Source organism: Pelophylax lessonae, assembly GCF_965119305.1.
Source record: "Pelophylax lessonae genome assembly, chromosome: 3".
Lineage (NCBI taxonomy): Eukaryota > Metazoa > Chordata > Amphibia > Anura > Ranidae > Pelophylax > Pelophylax lessonae.
The window spans coordinates 2214159-2234868 of NC_138770.1; the positions used below are offsets into that span (position 1 = coordinate 2214159).

The 20710-nt window shown below is 47.3% G+C and overlaps 4 protein-coding genes across 4 annotated transcripts in view; 1 reads left to right on the top strand and 3 right to left on the bottom strand.

The window, feature by feature from the left end:
• The window catches only part of LOC309549119 (uncharacterized protein), a 2919967-nt gene that overhangs the window by 1726136 nt on the left and 1173121 nt on the right, over positions 1-20710 (bottom strand). The window lies entirely within an intron of this gene.
• The window catches only part of LOC309549117 (uncharacterized protein), a 4285597-nt gene that overhangs the window by 1615475 nt on the left and 2649412 nt on the right, over positions 1-20710 (top strand).
• LOC309548666 (uncharacterized protein) overlaps positions 1-20710 on the bottom strand; it is a gene marked incomplete at its 3' end in the record, with an annotated part of 135602 nt that overhangs the window by 91183 nt on the left and 23709 nt on the right. The window lies entirely within an intron of this gene.
• Positions 1-20710, bottom strand: part of LOC309548668 (uncharacterized protein) — a gene marked incomplete at both ends in the record, with an annotated part of 75782 nt that overhangs the window by 34366 nt on the left and 20706 nt on the right. The window contains 4 exon segments of the mRNA XM_082248631.1: positions 2772-3634; positions 7196-7521; positions 7827-8976; positions 10144-10246. Coding sequence (XP_082104757.1) covers positions 2772-3634; positions 7196-7521; positions 7827-8976; positions 10144-10246 — 2442 coding nt within the window.

Here is a 20710-nt window from a genome sequence, read left to right on the forward strand (position 1 = left end):
TATAAATGTCAGTTTTGCTGCAGCAGGTTCTATACACAGTACAGATACACCACTTTACAGGCAGACTAAGGGGACTCCCCAGGCTCTATATTTAAAGGAATGTTTCATTGTAAGCATTAATTAAAATCACTGCTCCTTTAAAACAATATTTTGTAAAAAAATAAATAAATAATTAAAAAAAATAATAATTGCATTGATAGTATCAAACATGAAAAAAAAAAAAAAGAAAGAAAGACATGCACACAGAAATTTCTGGTGTTGGGTGAACACCCAAACAGACGATGTTCAAGCCAAACTTATGACCATCCCAAACCATTTGCCCATCCCTATTACCTGGTTATCTCTCGCCTCGACCACTGCAACTCCCTCCTCATTGTCTTACCTTTACATAGGCTATCCCCCCTTCAGTCCCTCATGAATTTTGCTGCCAGACGACTCCACCTTACAAACCACTTAGTATCTGCTACCCCTCTCTGCCAATCCCTTCATTGGCTGCCACTCACCCAACAAATTTAAATAAAAAATACTAACAGTAACTTACAAAGTCATTCACAACTCGGCCCCCAGCTACACCACTAACCTGGTCTCAATATTCCAACCAAATCATCCTCTTCGATCCTCCCAATATTTTCTGCTTTCTAGGTCCCTTGTCACCACCTCCCACCTCCAGGACTTCTCCCAAGCCTCTCCTACCCTATGGAACTCCCTACCCCAATCTGTCTCACTATTTCCTACTCTATCCACCTTTAGATGTTCCCTGAAAACTCATCTCTTCAGAGAAGCCTATTCTGCCCCCACCTAACAACTGTACTTTTATTTTCTCCAACAGCCCATCCCCCACAGTTATTACCTTTTGTATCACTTGACCTTCCCTCCTAGATTGTAAGCTCTAAAGAGCAGGACCCTCTGATTCCTCCTGTATTGATTTTTATTGTAATTGTACTGTTTGCCCTAACATTGTAGAGCCTGCGCAAACTGTTGGCACTTTATAAATCCTGTATAATAATAATAATATATGACTGCCTAGTCCAGCCTCTCTCAGCCAGGGTTCCTCCAAAGGTTCCTAGGGGCTCCTTGTCACTTCCTTGGGCTGTATATGGAAGTGTCACCTACCAGCCGTTTCTGAATACTGAAGTCTGTCATCATTGCACGACACACACAATTTTTTTTCCGTTCAATATATTTTTTTATTCTAATTTTAATTTTAACAAGAGTGCAAAAAAAATATAAAAATGAATAAAATGGTAAAGGAAGAAATCCAATTGGTCAGGAAAATGACTTGTCTGGAATGTGGAGGCGGAGTCAGTAATAATTTGTGTACAATACACAACGTGTTACATTATTATAAGAAAGTATTGTAGAAAAGATCACACCATAGAAAATGGGGGAAAGGAGAAAATAAACCCAGATATGAAGGTGACATTTGTGTACGAGGAACACCTTACCAATTACCACCATTTTATTCTCCAGGGCCTCTGCTTTCAGAAAATATATGTTTGGGGGTTTTATCTCATCTTCAGGCCCAAAATCTGCATTTTACCATGGGTGCAAAAAGAATTAAAACACAGCTCTGGTATTTATGTCCTTCAATGTGTACTGTACTCATAAATACATGGGTGTGATCTCAGGGATTTGTATGACCCCCCCCCCCCCCCCCCAACATAGGAAACTAAGGGGTCTATGCAAGCAATATGTTGGGTGAATGTGACAAGCATGTGTCCAGCCGTGACAAATTCTGGCCGTATTCTAATAAACACAGTGACTTCCTATAATCGTCAGCTCCAACTAATGGCCATAATGAGGTATTAGCTCCTAAATACCTCAATCAGGAAAAATAGTTCAATACCGCATTATGGCCACTAGATGGACCCAATGATCATAGGAAATCACTGAATGAAATAAAATAAGACCAACATTTGTCATGGATGAATGAATGCTTGTCATATTTGTTCATCTATTTTATAAAAACTAAACATGTAAGTGAAGTGGTAACTATTGAGCCAATCACTTCATCAAACCACACATAATATCTCCCTTCAAAGGGAAAACAGAAATTATTTACAGAAAATCAAACAGTATAAATATTTTTCAACCAATAACCTCCACCCAGACAAGATATGTAGAAATATAAAGACAAGCGGTGTTACCTCTCGTGCCGCACTCCGCCAAGCCACCCAAACCCACACAGGAGCAAAGGAAAGAAGTTCTCACCTAGTTTATCTCCGAGTTCTCCTTCCCTCCTGTTGGGGGATGGGAGAAGGATGGACTGAAGACAGAGAGACACGCTTCGGGGTCACCACTGGTAAGTAGAGCCTTGAAATGAAGGACATCAACTTCAGAATTTCTATCTTGTCTGTGTAAAGTTTACTGATAAAGATATATGGGATCTCACAGCTTCTAGCTCTGTAACCCGCTATATCATTATCAGTAACTGTCACACAGACAAGCAAGACATTCTTCATCCATGTCTCTGGTCATCTCTCATCTCCTTATCAACTGTTTATTACATGATGAAGATCAGCCATGGAGTATATCTGAGGTGTATATCAGGGTGTGCTTCTTCTCCATATGTCCAGCAACATTCATATAGAAGACATTTCCTGCACTCAAGGCACTAACACCTCGAGGGTTGTGTAGGACCCCTGATGTACAGGAAGACAGGACTTCAGTGAGGAACAATTCCCTCAATCAGGACAGGAAAGTAGCTTCTCCCCTGTGTGAGATTTCTGATGTTTGTAAAGATTGGACTTCACTGAAAAACATTTCCCACACTCAGGACAGGAATACGGCTTCTCCCCCGTGTGAGATCTCTGATGTGTGTGAAGAATAGACTTCCGTGAAAAACATTTCCCACACTCAGAACAGGAAAATGGTTTCTCCCCCGTGTGAGATCTCTGATGTATGTAAAGATGGGACTTCACTGAAAAACATTTCCCACACTCAGGACAGGAAAACGGCTTCTCCCCCGTGTGAGATCTCTGATGTGTGTGAAGAATAGACTTTCGTGAAAAACATTTCCCACACTCAGGACAGGAAAACGGCTTCTCCCCTGTGTGAGATCTCTGATGTGTGTAAAGATGGTACTTCACTGAAAAACATTTCCCACACTCAGGACAGGAAAACGGCTTCTCCCCTATGTGAGATTTCTGATGTCTGGAAAGATCGGACTTCCCTGAAAAACATTTCCCACACTCAGGACAGGAAAACGGCTTCTCCCCCATGTGAGATCTCTGATGTGTGTGAAGAATAGACTTCTGTGAAAAACATTTCCCACACTCAGCACAGGAAAACGGCTTCTCCCCCGTGTGAGATCTCTGATGTGTGTAAAGATGGGACTTCACTGAAAAACATTTTCCACACTCAGGACAGGAATACGGCTTCTCCCCCGTGTGAGATCTCTGATGTTTGTGAAGAATACACTTCTGTGAAAAACATTTCCCACACTCAGGACAGGAAAACGGCTTCTCCCCCGTGTGAGTTCTCTGATGTGTGTAAAGATGGGACTTCAATGAAAAACATTTCCCACACTCAGGACAGAAATATGGCTTCTCCCCCGTGTGAGATCTCTGATGTCTGGAAAGTTGGGACTTGTAGGAAAAACATTTCCCACACTCAGGACAGGAAAGCCTTTTAACTGTTGGAAGGACGGCACTGTCCCTCACAGTCTGAGATTCCTCAGGATAAGAGGAATACGATGGTCCCGCACCGTCCCTCACAGTCTCAAGTTCCTCTGGATAAGAGGAATACGATGGTCCCGCACCGTCCCTCACAGTCTGAGGTTCCTCAGGATAGGAGGAATACGATGGTCTGGCACTGTCCCTCACAGTCTGAGGTTCCTCAGAATAAGAGGAACCTGATGGTCCGGCACCATCCCTCGCAGTCTGAGGTTCCTCAGGATAAGAGGAATACGATGGTCCATCCACACTTTGTGGTGCCGGATGGACATTTGAGGTAGCCGGGTTTTCTCCTGGACTATACTGTGTGATGTCCTCATCTTCTACTTTACAGTCTGGAGACAAAGCGAGACAATCCTCTGAGGTTTTCCTCATCTCCCGTCCATGTACTAAAATAGAAATACAAAGATTATTACTAGACATCAGCAGATTGGTTCCCCTAAACCAGGACTCCGCCCACATCAGGCAGCTTTGTCTCTGAGGATCTTACAATTCCCCCCTCAAGGTAACTAGTAAATGGTAGAGGGTGACTAGGTGTCCCAGGAGCCACAAATCAAGTCAAGACCTGCTGTATGATAGTAAATGGCAGTCTTAGTCTGGGCCTACACCAGGCCACGCCTTGATGTGCGGGACACCTACTGACTATCTACCGATATATAAAATGTCCAGCTGGTAGAAAATGGGTGTAAAACAAGAGAATCCATATTATGTGTATATATAGCAGTGGGTAGAGGGAAGAGAGCAGAAGTCAGGAGTATGTAATGTACAACATAGAGTATATAGTGCAGGGATCAGGTGTATGTAATGTACAACATAGAGTATATAGTGCAGGGGTCAGGTGTATGTAATATACAACATAGAATATATAGTGCAGGGGGTCAGGAGTATGTAATGTACAACATAGAGTATATAGTGTAACGGTATCGTACCCTGAGTATCCTAAAAGCTGTCGCAAGCAACCATCTTGTCCCCACGGGCCTCCATGTTGTCAGTAATACAGTCTAACCAGCAGATGTGTACTCAGAGATACTGTATTTCCCTTCCCCCCTCTCTCTCTCTCCCTCAAACTAATTAGCCCTCCCCTACCTTAATCACTTAGCTTAGGAATGCTGGGCTTCCTGCAAGCTGACACTTCAAACAACCCTTATCTTTGCAGCAGACAGCCACCCTAGCCGATATATGTCTCTTCCTGGCCAGAGATATGTCGTAATCTGAGCAAAGCCATATGGCTAATGGTTCGTATAACAGATCAGTCAAGAGCTCTGTTATTTGGACACAGTTACACACAAAATCATAACTTTACACACAACCAAGATATGTCTCTAGATAGTATATATTTGAATGCCAAATAAAATACTGATCGAATTAAGATCAAACATGATCACATTCGCTCCTAGGGAAGACAAGCTAGTGGTCAGATGCCTTACGGGTCAGAGGTTATTACGAGATAACCTGTGTTTGGTGTCCATAGATGTGAAATTCTATGCCGTACACTACAATATCAGTTTCAAGAATGTAACCATTACATATTCGAGATATGAGTTCTGTTAGTAATCTGTCTAAGCAGGAGGTGTCTTGGCATTTTGCTAAGCTTCCGGGGCCGCCCATGGCCCCAGTGTTTATTGGTCAAGTACTTCTGGTGACACCCCCCTGGGGGTCAGAGAAAAGGGAGAAGCTGATAGAGCTGTTAGTTCTCAATTTTAACATCAAGCAGTAACATCGCTCAAGGGATGAACCGATCACACAGGTTCAGCCTCTGAAACTCTGAGACACTGAGGACTTTTGAATGCAAGTATTTCATTTCTAATTCTTTCTCTGATTTTTCTACATTGCTGTATTGTGTCTCTATTTCTTTGTAACCCATTTTTCTGTAAATATTTTTATTTGCACCAATTTTAACCGTTCTTATAATTAAACCTTATTTTGAAAGTGTTAATTTTGTCTCTAAGCTCTTAAACGCAAACTGACCCCAAACAACCTGTCTCCTGAAGAGCGCTACTGTTTAGGATAAATCCTCTGGACATTCCTGTCTGCGGTGACAGCGCGTGCTACGGATGATTATTCTAAAGTCCTAATTGGTATTTCTTTTTTAAAACATTTTATTGAAGTTCAACACTTTACAACAAAGAATAAAACGTGACCAAGGTCAAAAGCAAATAGGACAGAAATATTACAAAGTAGTACAAGCGGTCATAATACACAGGCCCGCAAGTGGGTCGAGAAACTTCAGGGATAGCGGTGTCAGGTATAGGTGGGAATGGTAGTGGACTGGATGATACCATTTTCACTAAATCGTGGAAACATGGGGGGGGGGAGGGAAGAAGAGGGGGGATATAAGGAGGGGGGGATATAAGGAGGGGGGAGGGAAGGATGTAGCTAGATAAAGACATATTTAACAATCGAGATCATTGATGGAAGGCCGATGGCCATACTGAAATGACTAGGAGAGTAAGCGAGTGACTCGCACCATGAGGCACCGTCTCAGCTGTCCCTTGCATAGTACTATACAGCATGTCATATTAAAGTACCAATACAACTAAGTAACCCCTGCTTAGAAGCTGTCAAAGGGTGATGACGCTCGGCTCTCAGTAAGGTTACGTATAACAAGGAGAGGAGTGTCATCAGCCTACATAAAAAGAGTCTAAAAACATCAAGTGTGGTGGCATTCAGGGGCCAGGTCAGGTTAGTGGAGAGAAGCTTTCCCCTGAAGGGGGGGGAAAGCAGACCATTTTCTAAAGGAAAAGGGGAATTGCTATTGGAGGAGGTCTGGTGCATGCCCACCAGTTCTCGGTCTCTGAGAAGAGATAAGTCATTATGCAGTTCATGGAGGGTGGGGGGGTTGATGTCCATCCAATGTTTGAGAATCGACCTTCGTGCCACCATGAGACAGGATATTATCCACGGTTTATAGTCGAGCAAAGTCTTCCAAGAATGTCTAGGTAATGGCAGGGATTGTAGTGAGAAGTCGCCAAATAGTAAAAGATAAATGTCTTTCGGTAGTGACAGCCCTGTGTATCCAGTCACATATCTCAGTACCTTGTCCCAGTAGGAAGATATGTGCATGCATAACCAGAATTTATGGAGCAAGGAAGGGAAGCATGATTGGCATAGCGTACAATAATGGTGGGATGTATCCGAGGACCATCTGATATGAGGAAAGTATGCCCGGTGCATGATCTTGAATTGTTGCTCCCTCCAGAATTCATTCGTAATGCACTGACGGGTGGTCAGGTAGCCTGATAAGATGCGAAGGTGAGCAGTATCAGAGTGAAGCAGAGCATTCCATGGCTTTGCTACCTGGTTGGCCAACCCCTGGTAGATTTCTGCGTGTAGAGGTTTGTATAGATGTGATATTTTGTGCTTGCCCTGTTGTATCCAAGTGTCCAGGAGGGAGGTTTGAAAGTGGTTGAGAGGAGTGCGGCAGAGAGAGTCTATAAAGCTTACACACTGGCGAAAATATAGGTAGTGACCAGGCGGAAGATGAAATCTAGCCGAGAAAGCTGCGAAGGATAAAGGATTACCAGTTTGCATGTCATATAATTGTGCAAATTTAGTGATCCCTTGCTTTGACCATTCCTCATAAGTGGAGCACTGCTGGGCCTGAGTGAACATGGGATGTTTACGGATAGCCAAGTGCCTGGAGAGATGCTGGGGCAACTTTAAGCGTTTCCGCAGCTCCCTCCATGCCATCACAGTGTCCATGAGCAGGAGATTGTGTCTCAGGGATTGAGGAAAGTCTGAAGACCCACAGTGCAGCAGTGCTGTCAGATCATAAGGAGCAGCCAACTGCGACTCTAGGGAATAGTTAGTGTATCTGGATTCACGGCTCAACCAGTCCATACACGTCCTGACCAGACAGACCACATTATAGATGGGCGTATTCGGGAGATCCACCCCCCTTCACGTTTAGACAGGTGTAGCTTAAGCAATGAAATTCTAGCTCGCCTCCCCTTCCAAATGAAAGAGGAGACAGCCTTATGTAACCGAGTGACATCAGCGTGTTTCAGGAGAAGCGGTAGAGTTTGTAGGGAGTAAAGTAATTTGGGGAAAGTGGCCATTTTATATAGGTGACATCTGCCCATGAATGACAGAGAGAGATCCGCCCATGTTCTTAGTTCAGCAATCATCTTGTCAGTAAAATTTAGTCTGTACAAAGAGGATGGGAAGCGCCCTATTTTAATGCCTAAGTATGTAATGTGGCTGGTATTGACGTGAAGGGTGGAAGATGATGCCCAATGCGGAGTGTGTGAAGTGTTGAGCGGGAGAACCTCGCTTTTGGTGAAGTTAATGCGTAAGCCCGAACACAATCTGTATTCCACAAAAATTTGCTGTATGATAGGCAGGTCGTGCTCGGGGTCCGCCGTAAATATCAGTACATCATCTGCGAACATTGCTGTGCGCAATTCCTCTTGACCCACCTCGATGCCCCGGAGCTCAGGGTGTCCCAGCAAGTATCTCGACAAACGTTCCAGGGCCAGGTTGAACAGCAGGGGCGATAGCGGGCAACCCTGTCTGGTGCACTTGTACAGTTTGAACGGCCATGAGATGTGTCCTGCCACCACCACCTGAGCCTCGGGGGAGGCATACATGGTCCTAATCATGTGGAGAAAGGGGCCAGAGAAACCAAAGTGGGTCAACACCTTGTCCAACCATTGTATGTTGACATTGTCAAAGGCCTTTTCGGCGTCGAGGGTGATGTTAGCTGCCTGGTTATCAGATTTTCCTTTCGTGATTTCAAGTGCCGTGAGCACTTTTCTAATGTTGGATGTGGCCGAGCGACCTTTAGTGAAACCTGATTGGGCCGGGTGGATAAGTGTGGGTAATAAGGCTGCCAACCTATCTGCTATAATTTTAGAGCGTAGTTTTGAGTCTATGTTCAGCAACGAGATGGGTCTATACGATCCGGGGTCTTTGGGATCCTTACCCTTTTTATAGATCAGCTTAATATGTGCCTGATTGCCGATGGGTAAATATTGATGTCCTGACATGATATGTTGGAAGACTGACTGCAGCGTGGGAGCGATCTGGTCTAACGTCAATTTGTAAAACTCCGGGGTGTAGCCATCAGGCCCAGGAGATTTCCCGGGTGTTAGACCCTGAATAGATTTCCGCACCTCTGCCAAAGAGATGGGGGCATTAAGGACAGCCAATTGGTCAGCGGATACTAAAGGAAGGTCCACCGAAGACAACCAGCACGATGCCACCGCATCGTCGCAGGGTTCGTGGCCATATAAGGAGGTATAAAAGTCTGAAGACTCCGTTAATACCTGAGGGCGTCTCCACAAACCTGCCATCAGTAGCCCTAAGGGAGGTAACATGTGTGGGCACAAAAGGGCCACGGCACAACAAGGCTAACAATTTCCCGGGCTTATTTCCAAAAGAGTGGTACTTCCAATCCTGGTGAGATTTATATAAACGCTCCCTGGTCTTGGCCCATGTGTCAAAATTTTATTTCGCCTTACGCCAGGTATCCCTAAGAGCGGATGAGTTGGTGCGATATAGTGGGGCCTGGGTGTCCCTCAAGGAAGTACTAGCCGCCAGATAGGCTGTGGCGATACGCTTCTTGTATGCAGACGCATACGATATAATGCGTCCCCTGAGAACTGCCTTGCCAGTTTCCCAGAGGAGAACAGGGGAGACGGAGGGGGTGGCATTATTGGCAATGAATTTGGACCACACGTCTCGTATGAGTGTGGCTACCCCGGGGTCCTTGGCTAGGTAGGAGGGGAATCCCCAGTGTTTAAAGGAGGGTGCACGTGTGTATATGGAAATAGCTATAGAGATGGGGGCGTGGTCTGAAATGGCAATGTCGTGTATTTTAGGTGAACTAGTATATGGGAGTAACTTGTCATTTGCCAATGTATAATCTATCCGAGTGTATGGTGGGGGTGGGAATAAAAAGTAAATTCCCTACCAGTCGGGTTAGACAGACGCCAGACTTCGGTCAGGTGTAGGCTGTCAGCCATGTTGGGTAGTAGGGGGGGGGGAGTAGTAGTGGCGAGAAGTGGAGGGAGTGCTGGAAGCCTGCGACCTGTCTTCAGAGGGGGCCATCAGTTGGTTAAAATATATATGCTATAAGCAACTGCAGATGTAGGAAGGGTGCCAAATCATGCGAGAGCGATTGGAAGAAGGTCGCAGAGGGAGTGGTAGGAGCGTACACTCCAGCCACAACTCACTCCTGTTGTGAGTTTGTGAAATGTAGGATGGCAATCCTGCCCTCCTTGTCGAAATGGGTGGATTGGACCGTGGCTGGGTAGTTTTTATGAACGAGAATCAGTACCCCTGATTTGCCTTTGACTGCCGGTGATCCATACACCTGCCCCACCCAAAATTTTTGCATCCTATGAAAATCCTTCTCTTCCAAATGTGTTTCCTGCAATATGGCGATGTCCGCCCTCAGGCGCCATAGGTGTCGAAGGACGGCCATTCGTTTATGAGGAGACCTAAGGCCCTTTTTCCATGAGATTACAGTCATGGGGGATCATATGGATAGGATTGAGCCGTGAAGTAGTGCAGAGCAGCAAGGGTAGTGAGACGGTGCCATGAGTGGCATGATAAACAGAGCAAGTAACCTGCAGAGCATAATGATAATTGTACTGAACCTAGCTTACAGTCAGGTGGGAGTGGGCAAAGAAACCACCCAACAGGGGTCAAGGGAGAGAGGGAAAGGGTAAAAAAACAGTACTGAGACGTCTCTTTTTTCCTCATGTAAAGAGACATGCGGACGGACAGCGTTACCGGGATCTCTACGATCGACGTCCAGTCTAGACGGTAAATACAAGATCATGGCCGACAGTATGTGGTGGATGGATGCGCCGATCACAGAAGCCTGGGGCAAGACCAGGGCTCAGATACCCGTAAAGCTGTGCGAACCAAAAATAAAACAGCAATGACCCAAAAGTGATATAACATAATACATCACATTAGCAGTGCAAACCAACAAAAGTGTGCTACAGAGTGGTTATACGACCTCAGGTGGATCATCCGTGGTGGCAAAGTCCGCATAACCGGGTGCGTCAGAAAACGGTGAGTGGCATCCGGATTGAACAAGATAACGGTGTAAACTGACAAACGATCGGTAGGTTAACTGAACGCATGATTCGACAAAGAATCGTCACCGTGGCAGGGTCTCCTCACGGAGAGAAGAAATAGCCCACACCGAAGGAAGATGAGGGACGTTCAGCGATTTCTGTGGCGGGATGATGATCCATTGGTGCGTTGCTTCTTTACCGGATCTCTCCTCTGGCTTTGTTGCTTTCTCGCCCCCTGGGGGCGCTGGGGAGAAGGTGTCGCAGGCGTGTCCACCTGGATGTTAAGTGGCGGTCGAGAAAATGCGTGGCTTCCTCAGGAGAAAGATTTTTGTTCCCCTGTTAAGTCGATTAAGCGCAAAGTAGCAGGATATGCCAGGGTGAATTTAATGGCTTTGCGGTACAGAGCTTGGCACAGCGGTTGAAAAGCCTTTCTACGCTGCTTCTTGAGCTCTTGCGAGTAGTCTGCAAAGACCAACAACTTGTGGCCATTTAACTTGGAACGTTTTAGAGTTCCGAAACGACTTGAGGATATTTTGCCGATCCATGTAATTCAAGTATCGTACTATAACAGGACAAGGTGTTTTCCTGTCATTTGAAGGGGCCCCCAGCCGGTGGGCTCTTTCGGCAATGCACGTGGCATGAATCCCCAGGGCCAAAGGGAGGCGGGTGGTAACTATATCCATTAGAGTGTCAGCCCCATAGGTTTCAGGGAGGCCTATGATCCGGGGGGTTGTTCCTCCTGGATCGATTCTCTAAATCGTCCAGCTTATCCAGCAGGTAATGTTGGGTCTGTCTGGCCTGTTGATCCATGAAGAAAGAGCCTTGAAGCTCATCCTCCACATCCGAGAGCCTGTGCTCCAGTTCCTGCAGCCTGCGGGAGTGATCTCCCAGTTCCTTCTGCAGCTGGGCCATCCCCAGGGCTATCACTTTGTCGCCTGCGGCAGTAATGGTTGGTGAGTCGGTGACAGCAAGCTAGCCACTGCTTGGGCCAGGGAGGCTATCTGGGTGTCTGGCAGAGGTGATGTGGACTGACCTTGCCGGGCCGCAGGAGTGAGGGGGACGGCATCCGCCATATCCGCTTCTGTGGAGGCCAGAGTTGAAGCCGCGGGCATGATTTGCGGCGGAGCGGAGGAGCCGCCCGGGCGAAGGTAGCGATCCATCCTGTCGTGTCCCCAGGTAGTAAGTAATAGTGCTAGAGGTCGGATGGCATGCCCGGACCGTGGAAGAAGGTCTTTTATGCAGATAAGAGCTGGAGCCGATGTCTTGCACAGCCGCTCACATGGGCGCCGGAACCGGAAGGTATAATTGGTATTTCTAAAATTACGAGCGCCCTCTGGGCTCATCATAACGTAGAGGTGGTGGCAGAGAAAGGGTTAATTGTTTAATTAGCCCTGTGACAATCGCTCTCAGTCTGCTGGCATCTAGATTTTGGTCCCGCAAGCTGGAAGAATCTTCGTGCCGGGCGCAGCTGAAAGTGGCATTGTTACACAAGTGATGGCAGGGTGTGAGATTGCCTGGTTCTTGGTCACGAGTTGGATGAGAAGGCCAGGGGTCTGATACCCGCCACCGTCACATATAGGGCATGGGGTCAGGAGTATGTAATGTACAACATAGAGTATATAGTGCAGGGATCAGGTGTATAATGTACAACATAGAGTATATAGTGCAGGGGTCAGGAGTATGTAATGTGTAATATGAATGTAGAATCCCTCTGACATCCAAACGGCAGGATGACTCCTCCAAAAGCCAGGGAAGGGCTAGCATTTATTTTTTTTCAAATTCTTTATTTTAATTTTGCGTATAAAACATAAACAATGTGAAAAGTGCATAAGAACATTGGTAAACAAAAAGGATATGACAAAGTAACCGACAAGATTACCAGCAAGTGCAAGAGACATAGTCTCAATATCAAGTTAAACCAGGAAAACATTGTAAATGCAAGCTTATCACATTTTAAAAAAGTACGACCGCAAACCCTTACTGACACACCTGATCAATCGTCAGATCAAATATCGTTGGTCCTACCCATTCAAGCTATCTTTTACTTTTAAGGGCGAATCCTACTCCTTTGCAACGTTCCAGGAAGGAGAAGATGTTCTGCTGGGCCTGGGCATCATATCCAGAGACGCCCCCCCAGCCAGGTCCCCTCCGGGATCCCAGGGGGAGGCATCTAGACCATTGTCGCCCTTGTGGTCGCAGCCTTCCAGGAGGGGTGCCACCAAATCTCACACCCCGCCATGAACTGCGCTTTGTCTGCACTATGGGCGTTGTCCCTACGCCTTTTTTCTTTTTTGGAGAGCCCCTAACCCAACCCACCCAGTGATCTGAGACTGGTCGGCTGACATGATGGACTGTGGCCCGCTCTTTGCCGTGGACCTCTGGGTCCCGGCCTCTGTTGATTTTGTCTATACAAGCGGACATGGACGGTAACAGGATGGTAATTGGGGTGGGGGGGGAAGCTCGGTCGCTCCTGACCACCGTTGTGGTATCCGGCGACTGACCTCATCTTTGAGCTCCAGCTCTTATCCGCTTACTGATAGTACTCAGCGATTGTTGGTTGATTTTGCTTATTTGTCTTGGGGGGACGAATACCGTCTACCCCCGTTCATTGCACTAGCCTTTTTTGAAAGAAAAAGAAGGGAATTTTTTTTTTTTCTCATACATGTGTGTAGCCTCCCCGTGGCCGGACTTCCACCTGCTCCTCTCTTCCTCCTTGAGTGGCTGGCCGGAGGGGAAGGACCATCTGGGGTCCTCTGGGCTTTGTGTTGGGCCTGATTCGGGCCCTGGGGAGAAGGTTCCAAATTGTTTTTGAGATTGTTTTTGAGATTGTCTTGTGTATCAATATAACTGGGCAGAAATTTCTTATTTTTTTTTGTTGTTGCTGCCAACAAACTTTTTATATTCTTATTTCCTTTTTCAGCCTGGATTGAAGCCTTTTGTGGGTTGGTCCCGCATGGCACTTAATGAGTCCTTGCCCCGTCTCCGGGTGGTGGGCAACCTCGCACTATCCTACGGGGTGCTGGACCCCACAACCAGTACAAACTGTGTATTACAAGTTTTTTGAGAGCGGATCCGCTGCCTTCCCCTCCCCTCACCCCCCGCGGGTGGTGGGGGGGAGGGCCGGGGATCGTTTCTTTTTCTCTTTTAATGTTTTTCTTTTCTTCTTGTTCCCTAACCTTTCCCTTCTCTCCCCCTCTCTACTAGCGGTGTGTCTGCGTCTTGGTCCAGTCCCCACCTGCCTTGTCACCAGTATGTCTCTGGAGCCGAGTATACCCGGGGAAACGCTTCATCTGAATACCAGGCAAGTACGACCTACCGAGCCACGATGACACGTCCATCCACGAGTAACTTCAAAATCCTCACACACAATGTTCAGGGCCTTAACGCTCCTGTTAAGCGGACAAAAGCCTTTAGTCACTACCACAGGCAGGGTATAGATGTTGTTCTCTTACAAGAGACCCACTTCACTCGCACATCCGCACCTAAACACCTTAGCGCCAAATATCCCACCTGTTACATGTCCAATAGCACTGACAAGAAACAGGGGGTGGCGATTTGCATAGCTAAGAAAGTACCATTTACACCTAAGACGTTAATTTGAGATAAGGAGGGGCCCTACGTTATGGTCCACGGTACAATCAATGAACATGAAGTGACTTTTGTCTCCTATTATGCCCCTCGCATCGGGCCATGTGGTGTTCGGGGGTGACAGCAATGTCCCCTTGGATCAAGTCATGGACAAATCTAACTCTCTGCATACGTCCCTAAAACATGCCCCACGGCAGGGCGTCCGGCTGGCCTGTTTGCTGCACTCTGCAGGTCTGGTGGATATGTGGAGAAACGAACACCCGACGATGCACGACTTTACACACTACTCCCACGCACATAAAACTTATGCCCGCATCGATCACCTTTTCGCCATGTCGGCTATCCTCCCTTTTGTACTAAAAGCCCAGATAATCCCTACCCCGTGGTTGGACCACTCTCCAGTGGTGATAACGGTCTCTGACCTGTGGACCAAACCTAAACCGTCCTCCTGGAGGCTTAATGCCTCCCTGCTCAACGACCCTTCAGTTTTCCAGGAAGTGGACTGTTTGCGCCAATTTTTTGCGGAGAACCCTGTCACGGACACCTCCCCCACGATAGTCTGGGCGGCGCACAAAGCGACGATCAGGGGTAAACTTATCCAAATAGCTGCTCGAAAAAAGCGAGAACGAGACGGGGAAATATCGCAACAGGAAGGGGTCTTACGTGACCTCTTGAGAGAACAGAAAAGGGCTCCAGAGATAGATATTAGACATAGGATTGATGCGGCCCGAGTAGCCCTCAATTTTAGCCTGACCACTAGGAGAAGTCTCTCCGCTGGACAGGTAACCGCTACTACACTTTGGGAGACAAACCCCATACGCTGCTGGCCGTAAGTTAGCTCCAAGGCCTTTTTCCCCCGGCACTTCCTAAACTGAGACTTCGGTCTGGTCTTCGGACACAGAACCCTCAATTAGTGGTAAACTAATTTTACCATTTTTACTCCAAACTCTATTCACAGCCGCCACCCCTCCGCCAACCCCTTTTTGATGACTTTTTCCGGGATACCCCTCTACCTCGGCTATCCTCCCCCCATGCGGACCTCATGGACAGGGAATTTTCGGACTTGGAGGTACTGGCCGCTATTAAAACCATCAACCCTGCCAAAGCACCTGGCCCTGATGGGTTCTCCGGACACTATTACAGAAAATTTAGTGAAACCCTAGCCCCTCATCTTTGTTCCTATTTCAATTCCATTAGGAAGGGCGAAGCTATCCCCAAGTATGAAAACAATGTGTTCATACATGTCATTCCTAAGCCGGGCAAAGATCATGGAGATTGCCTTAACTATAGACCGATATCATTCATTAATGTAGATCTTGGCGGACTACATTCACCCAGATCAAGCGGGTTTTGTTCCCGGTAGGCAGGCCCCAGACCAAACTAGGCGCGCACTCAACATCATATCGGCCCTTCAATCTAACTGGGATGGTATGGGGGATAGGAAAGGCATGCTATTATCGCTAGATTTACATAAGGCATTCGATTCCCTATCATGGGAATACCTAATGCGGACTCTGGAACATTTTGGCTTTGGGCGCCACTTTCTCACCCTTATTTGAACGCTGTATGACAACCCTGTAGCGAGGCTGTCTATTAAGGGCTATGGTTCTGACTTCCTAACGATACGCAGGGGCACGCGTCAGGGATGACCCTTGTCACCTCTCCTCTTTATTTTGGCCTTGGAACCGTTAGCCTTTAAGATTCGCCTTAACCCGAATATTCAGGGTATACCGTGCGGGGGCATGGAACATAAATCTGCCCTCTTCGCGGATGATATCTTAATGTTCATCTCGAATCCATTAACATCTCTCCCTAATTTGCTCAAGGTCCTGACGGAGTTTGCATCCCTCTCTGGCCTGCGGGTCAACCCCTCCAAGTCCCAGGCTTTAAATTTGACATTAGAGGCGACAACACAGTCGGCTCTCAAGGCTAATTTCACCTTCACATGGCAGGAACGGTCACTACCATATCTGGGGATACACCTCACATTAGAGCTGCACGATTCTGGCCAAAATGAGAATCACGATTTTTTAGCTTGGAATAAAGATCACGATTCTCTCACGATTCTCTGTGTAACAAAAAAAATTGGGATAACTTTACTGTTACGTTTTTTTTTTTTTTATTCATTAAAGTTTATTAATTGCGTTTGAAAGACTGCTGCGCAAATACAGTGTGACATAAAATATTACAACAATCGCCATTTTATTCTGTAGGGTCTCTGCTAAAAAAATATATAAAATGTTTGGGGGTTCTAAGTACTTTTCTTGCAAAAAAAACTGATTTTAACTTGCAAGCAACAAGTGTCAGAGAAAGGTCTAGTCTTTAAGAGGTTAAACTTCCTTTCTCCCTGGCAGAGGGAAGGAAAAGATACAATGTAATCAATGTAATCATTTTGTTTATAGTTACTGGGAGACTTTAATGCTGATAGGCGTTTGTGGGAGGAAAGATACAATGTAATCATTTTGTTTATAGTTACTGGGAGTTTTCCACAGCTGTTTTCTCTGCTCCCTCAGCTATGCAAAGAATCGAGAATATGTCAGGTTTAGATCATCAGGGGGGGTGAATCGAGATCGCGATTTTCATACGATTAATCGTGCAGCTCTACCTCACATCATCCATTGCCACTTTATACACGCACAATTACCCACCCATATACAAACAACTTCGGGAAGACCTCGCTCGCTGGTCGGTTAACCCTCCATCGTGGTTCGGTAGGTTGAATTCAGTCAAAATTAATATCTTGCCTAGACTATTATATTTGTTTCGCACTTTACCTGTGATGCTGCACATGTCGGACCTCAGGGAATTTCAGGGGACACTTACCCGCTTTGTGTGGGGGGACAAGAGGCCCAGAGTAAACACACGTACTCTCTTCACCCCGAAGCTTAGAGGTGGGCTGGGGGTCCCTGATTTGGTGAAATACTATCAAGCGGCTCAACTCGCTCATTTAATCCGCTTCCACTCCCAAAATCCCCACCCCATTTGGATGCGACTGGAATCGGCCCACTTACCATTTCCGATACATCACGCACTATGGTTAAGGGCCAAGGACAGACCGGGGGTGCTCTGCCCCACTCTGTCCTTCTCCCTAGGCATATGGGATAGACTTTCGAAAAGACACAGTTTTAAATCCCCCCACGCGCCTCTGGCACCTCTGTTGGGCAACCCCTTGTTTCCCCCGGGCCTGTGTCCCACGACATTCGAGTGGTGGACAAACAAAGGCCTCCTTCGGCTGGTCACCGTGGATTGCTTACTAGGAACCAGCTGCAGGAAAAATATTCCCTCCCGGGCAGTGAATGTTACCGCTATACCCAAATTTCCCATTATGTAGCCTCCCTAAAAAACAAGAGTGACATCACTACCTCCACGCAAATGGAGTTTCTATGTCGCATGGTGGACAAGCAAAAGAGTTACATATCCTCGACCTATAACATGTTACACGATGACGACACTATACTTCCGTACATGCTGCTCTGGGAGGAGGATCTGAATGATAATTTAGACCGCGCTCAATGGAATACCCTAGCACAATCTAACTCCAAATCCATCCTTAACACCTCTTTGATAGAGGCTAACTATAAGGTGTTCCTCCGCTGGTACATGGTCCCGGTCAGGTTGGCGGCGGCAGTTCGTACTGCGTCCCCCGACTGCTTCCGGGGATGCGGACAGGCGGGTACTGTATTCCACACTTGGTGGACTTGCCCGAAAGCAAGACGTTTCTGGATCCGCACGTATAATTTAATTTACTCATTGACGCAGGTCAATCTAGTTAAATCCCCCCAACAAGCCTTGTTGGGAGGGCAGATCGAGGGGGAGTCTAAACCCACTAAGCGCCTTATAGCTTTTATATTTACAGCGGCTAAAATTGCGATAGCCCGCTCCTGGCGCTCGCCTGTTATACCGCTAGAGCTGCTCAAAGCCAAACTGACATGGATCATGATAAATGAACGGATGGTGGCGCTACTTAACGATAAAATGCACCAATTTGATAAGACATGGGACCCTTGGCTCAGATATTTGGCAGGCCCCCATTGAGGGGGGAGTGCTGTTGACCCCCACAGGAGTTGGGGGAGGCGAGGTAACCTAATGAGGGTGGATGGACCTGGGCGCAGACCCCCCCCTTCCTTTTCTACCCACGGCTACTAATTTCTCCTTCTACCTTCTTCATTGCTATTGCATGGGCCCTCGTGGAACACTTGACTCCCTTCTCTCTTCCCCTTCTTTCATCTTTTGCTCCCCTTCTCTTTGCTCGCTCCTACCCTTTTCTATTTTTGTTTTGTTCTTTTTTTTTCTCTCTGCTTTATCGTTCTTACTCAATACAGTGCACAGCCGGAGAGCCAGTGCCCCCCCTCAGTTTGGGGAGGGGGGCCAAGGCCGGGGGTCGGGGACCACCTCCCTCCTGAGGCGCAGCATGTTCCCTTGACTTGGGCTGCCATTCCTAGTTTTATTCTGTTTCTGTTGCATTTCTTACACCGGCTATATCTGTGTCAGTTGTGCCTTGATTTACATTTTGAGGATGTAATGCTATCTTTGTGACATGTGACCAAGCCTTATAGGCATACATTGCACTGTTGTACACTTTGTTTACTTTTTGCAAAACTTTAATAAAAATATTGGAAACTAAAAAAGTACGACCGAAAGCAGGGTGGTCCGCTAAGCAACCAAGTATAATACAAGTAAGGTTGGCCCAGTATACAGGAATGTAAAGCAAAGCTAGAACCACATACATGACCAAAGGTCAGTCGGTCAGAGGAATAACATAACATAGATATCAGGGAGAGGGATCGAAGAATCCATGACTGGGAAAAGGAGGGAAGGGAAGGGGCATAGTAAACAGGGAGTGTAGACATAGAGGGAGCGCAAAGTGTGGGAGTGGTAAGGAAGCCAATAAGGGAGAAGAGACGGAGTGAAATAGTGGGGGGGGGGTGTAGAGGACGGAAAGGTGGACAGGGGAGTTTCTCCTGCACGGGTGACCCCAAGGCAAAGCAGGACTTTGGGGGTCCGTGAAACTCCGATTGAGTTCCCGCTCCCACTTGAGGACACCCGGCAGGACGAAGTCCTCTGGAGGTTGAGATAGAAGCGAATACAATTGAGAAATTGCATGGGTCATGTGTCCCTGTGACATCAAGAGATGCTCAAAAGGTAACAAGTCTCTCGTAAAGAACGACGTTTGACCCAATTCCTGAAAGAAATAAAGTAACTGCAGGGCCTGCCACCTGGACAGGCGAAACACATCGTCCGGCGAAGTGAGCAGGGATAGTGAGGGCCATGCCATCCTGAGCCAGCTCACTAAACCTGTCTCTCCCGCAACCCGGAGTGAAGCGTGGATTCCCCAAAATCTGGAAAAGTGGGCCCCGAGCGTCTGCGAGTCTCTTTTCTGTCGTGATCGAGGAGCATACCCTAATCGTTGGCCCGATCATGGGGTGTTGCCAGACCCCCGCAGGTAAATCTCGAGGCAGCAAAGGCGCTCTGGGCAAAACAACGGGAAATAACGAGGTCTCCAAAGTAACCCATTGCTTTAGGTTGGCGTGACGGGCCCAGTCGATCCATCTCGTCAGCATAACCGACTGGTAATAGCGTTTGACGTCGGGCAGGGCAACACCACCATGCCGCTTGGGCAGCACCAGCAAGCGCCGAGCAAGGCGTGGCCTCCGCCCAGCCCACACAAAGGTAGTGAAAACGGAGTCGACCTTCCGAAAAAAGTCCACCGGAATGGAGATCGGGAGTGCTTGCATCAAATATAACAATTTGGGGAGTATCGACATTTTGAGGATGTTGCACCTCCCGAACCATGAATGAAGTCCGGTGGCCCACCTCTCGAGCAGTGCGCGAATAGACACCAAGAGTGGGGGGGAAGTTCAGGCGGAACAGATCCGCCGGGTTAGGGGAGATCCAAGTGCCCAAATACCTGAGTCCACCCGTTGCCCATCAAAAAGGGAAGTCACGGGACAGGGTATTCCGCATCGTCTGCGTTAAGGCAACCCCCATGACTTCAGATTTTGACAAAATTTATTTTCAGGTTGGAAACAGCGCCAAAGAGCTCAAATTCCTTCAGGAGGCACAGTAGTGAAATCAGGGGTTGAGTCAGGGAGAAAAGAGGGTCATCCGCGTACGCGGAGACCTTATGCATGGCCCTCCCCACCGAGAGGCCTGACACGTCTGAATTCATCCGGACTTTAGCCAAAAAGGGCTCCAAGGAGAGTGAAAATAGTAACGGCGACAGGGGACATCCCTGGCGCGTACCATTGTAGATGCGAATCGGTTCCGAGAGAACCCCATTCACCTTAGCGCTGGGGTTGGTATACACCCCCTTGATCCAAGCTAGCATCCGGTCGCCCAGGCCAAAGCGGCGGAGGGGCGCAAACATATATGGCCAGTTGACCCGGTCTAACGCCTTTTCCGCGTCCGTACTCAGAA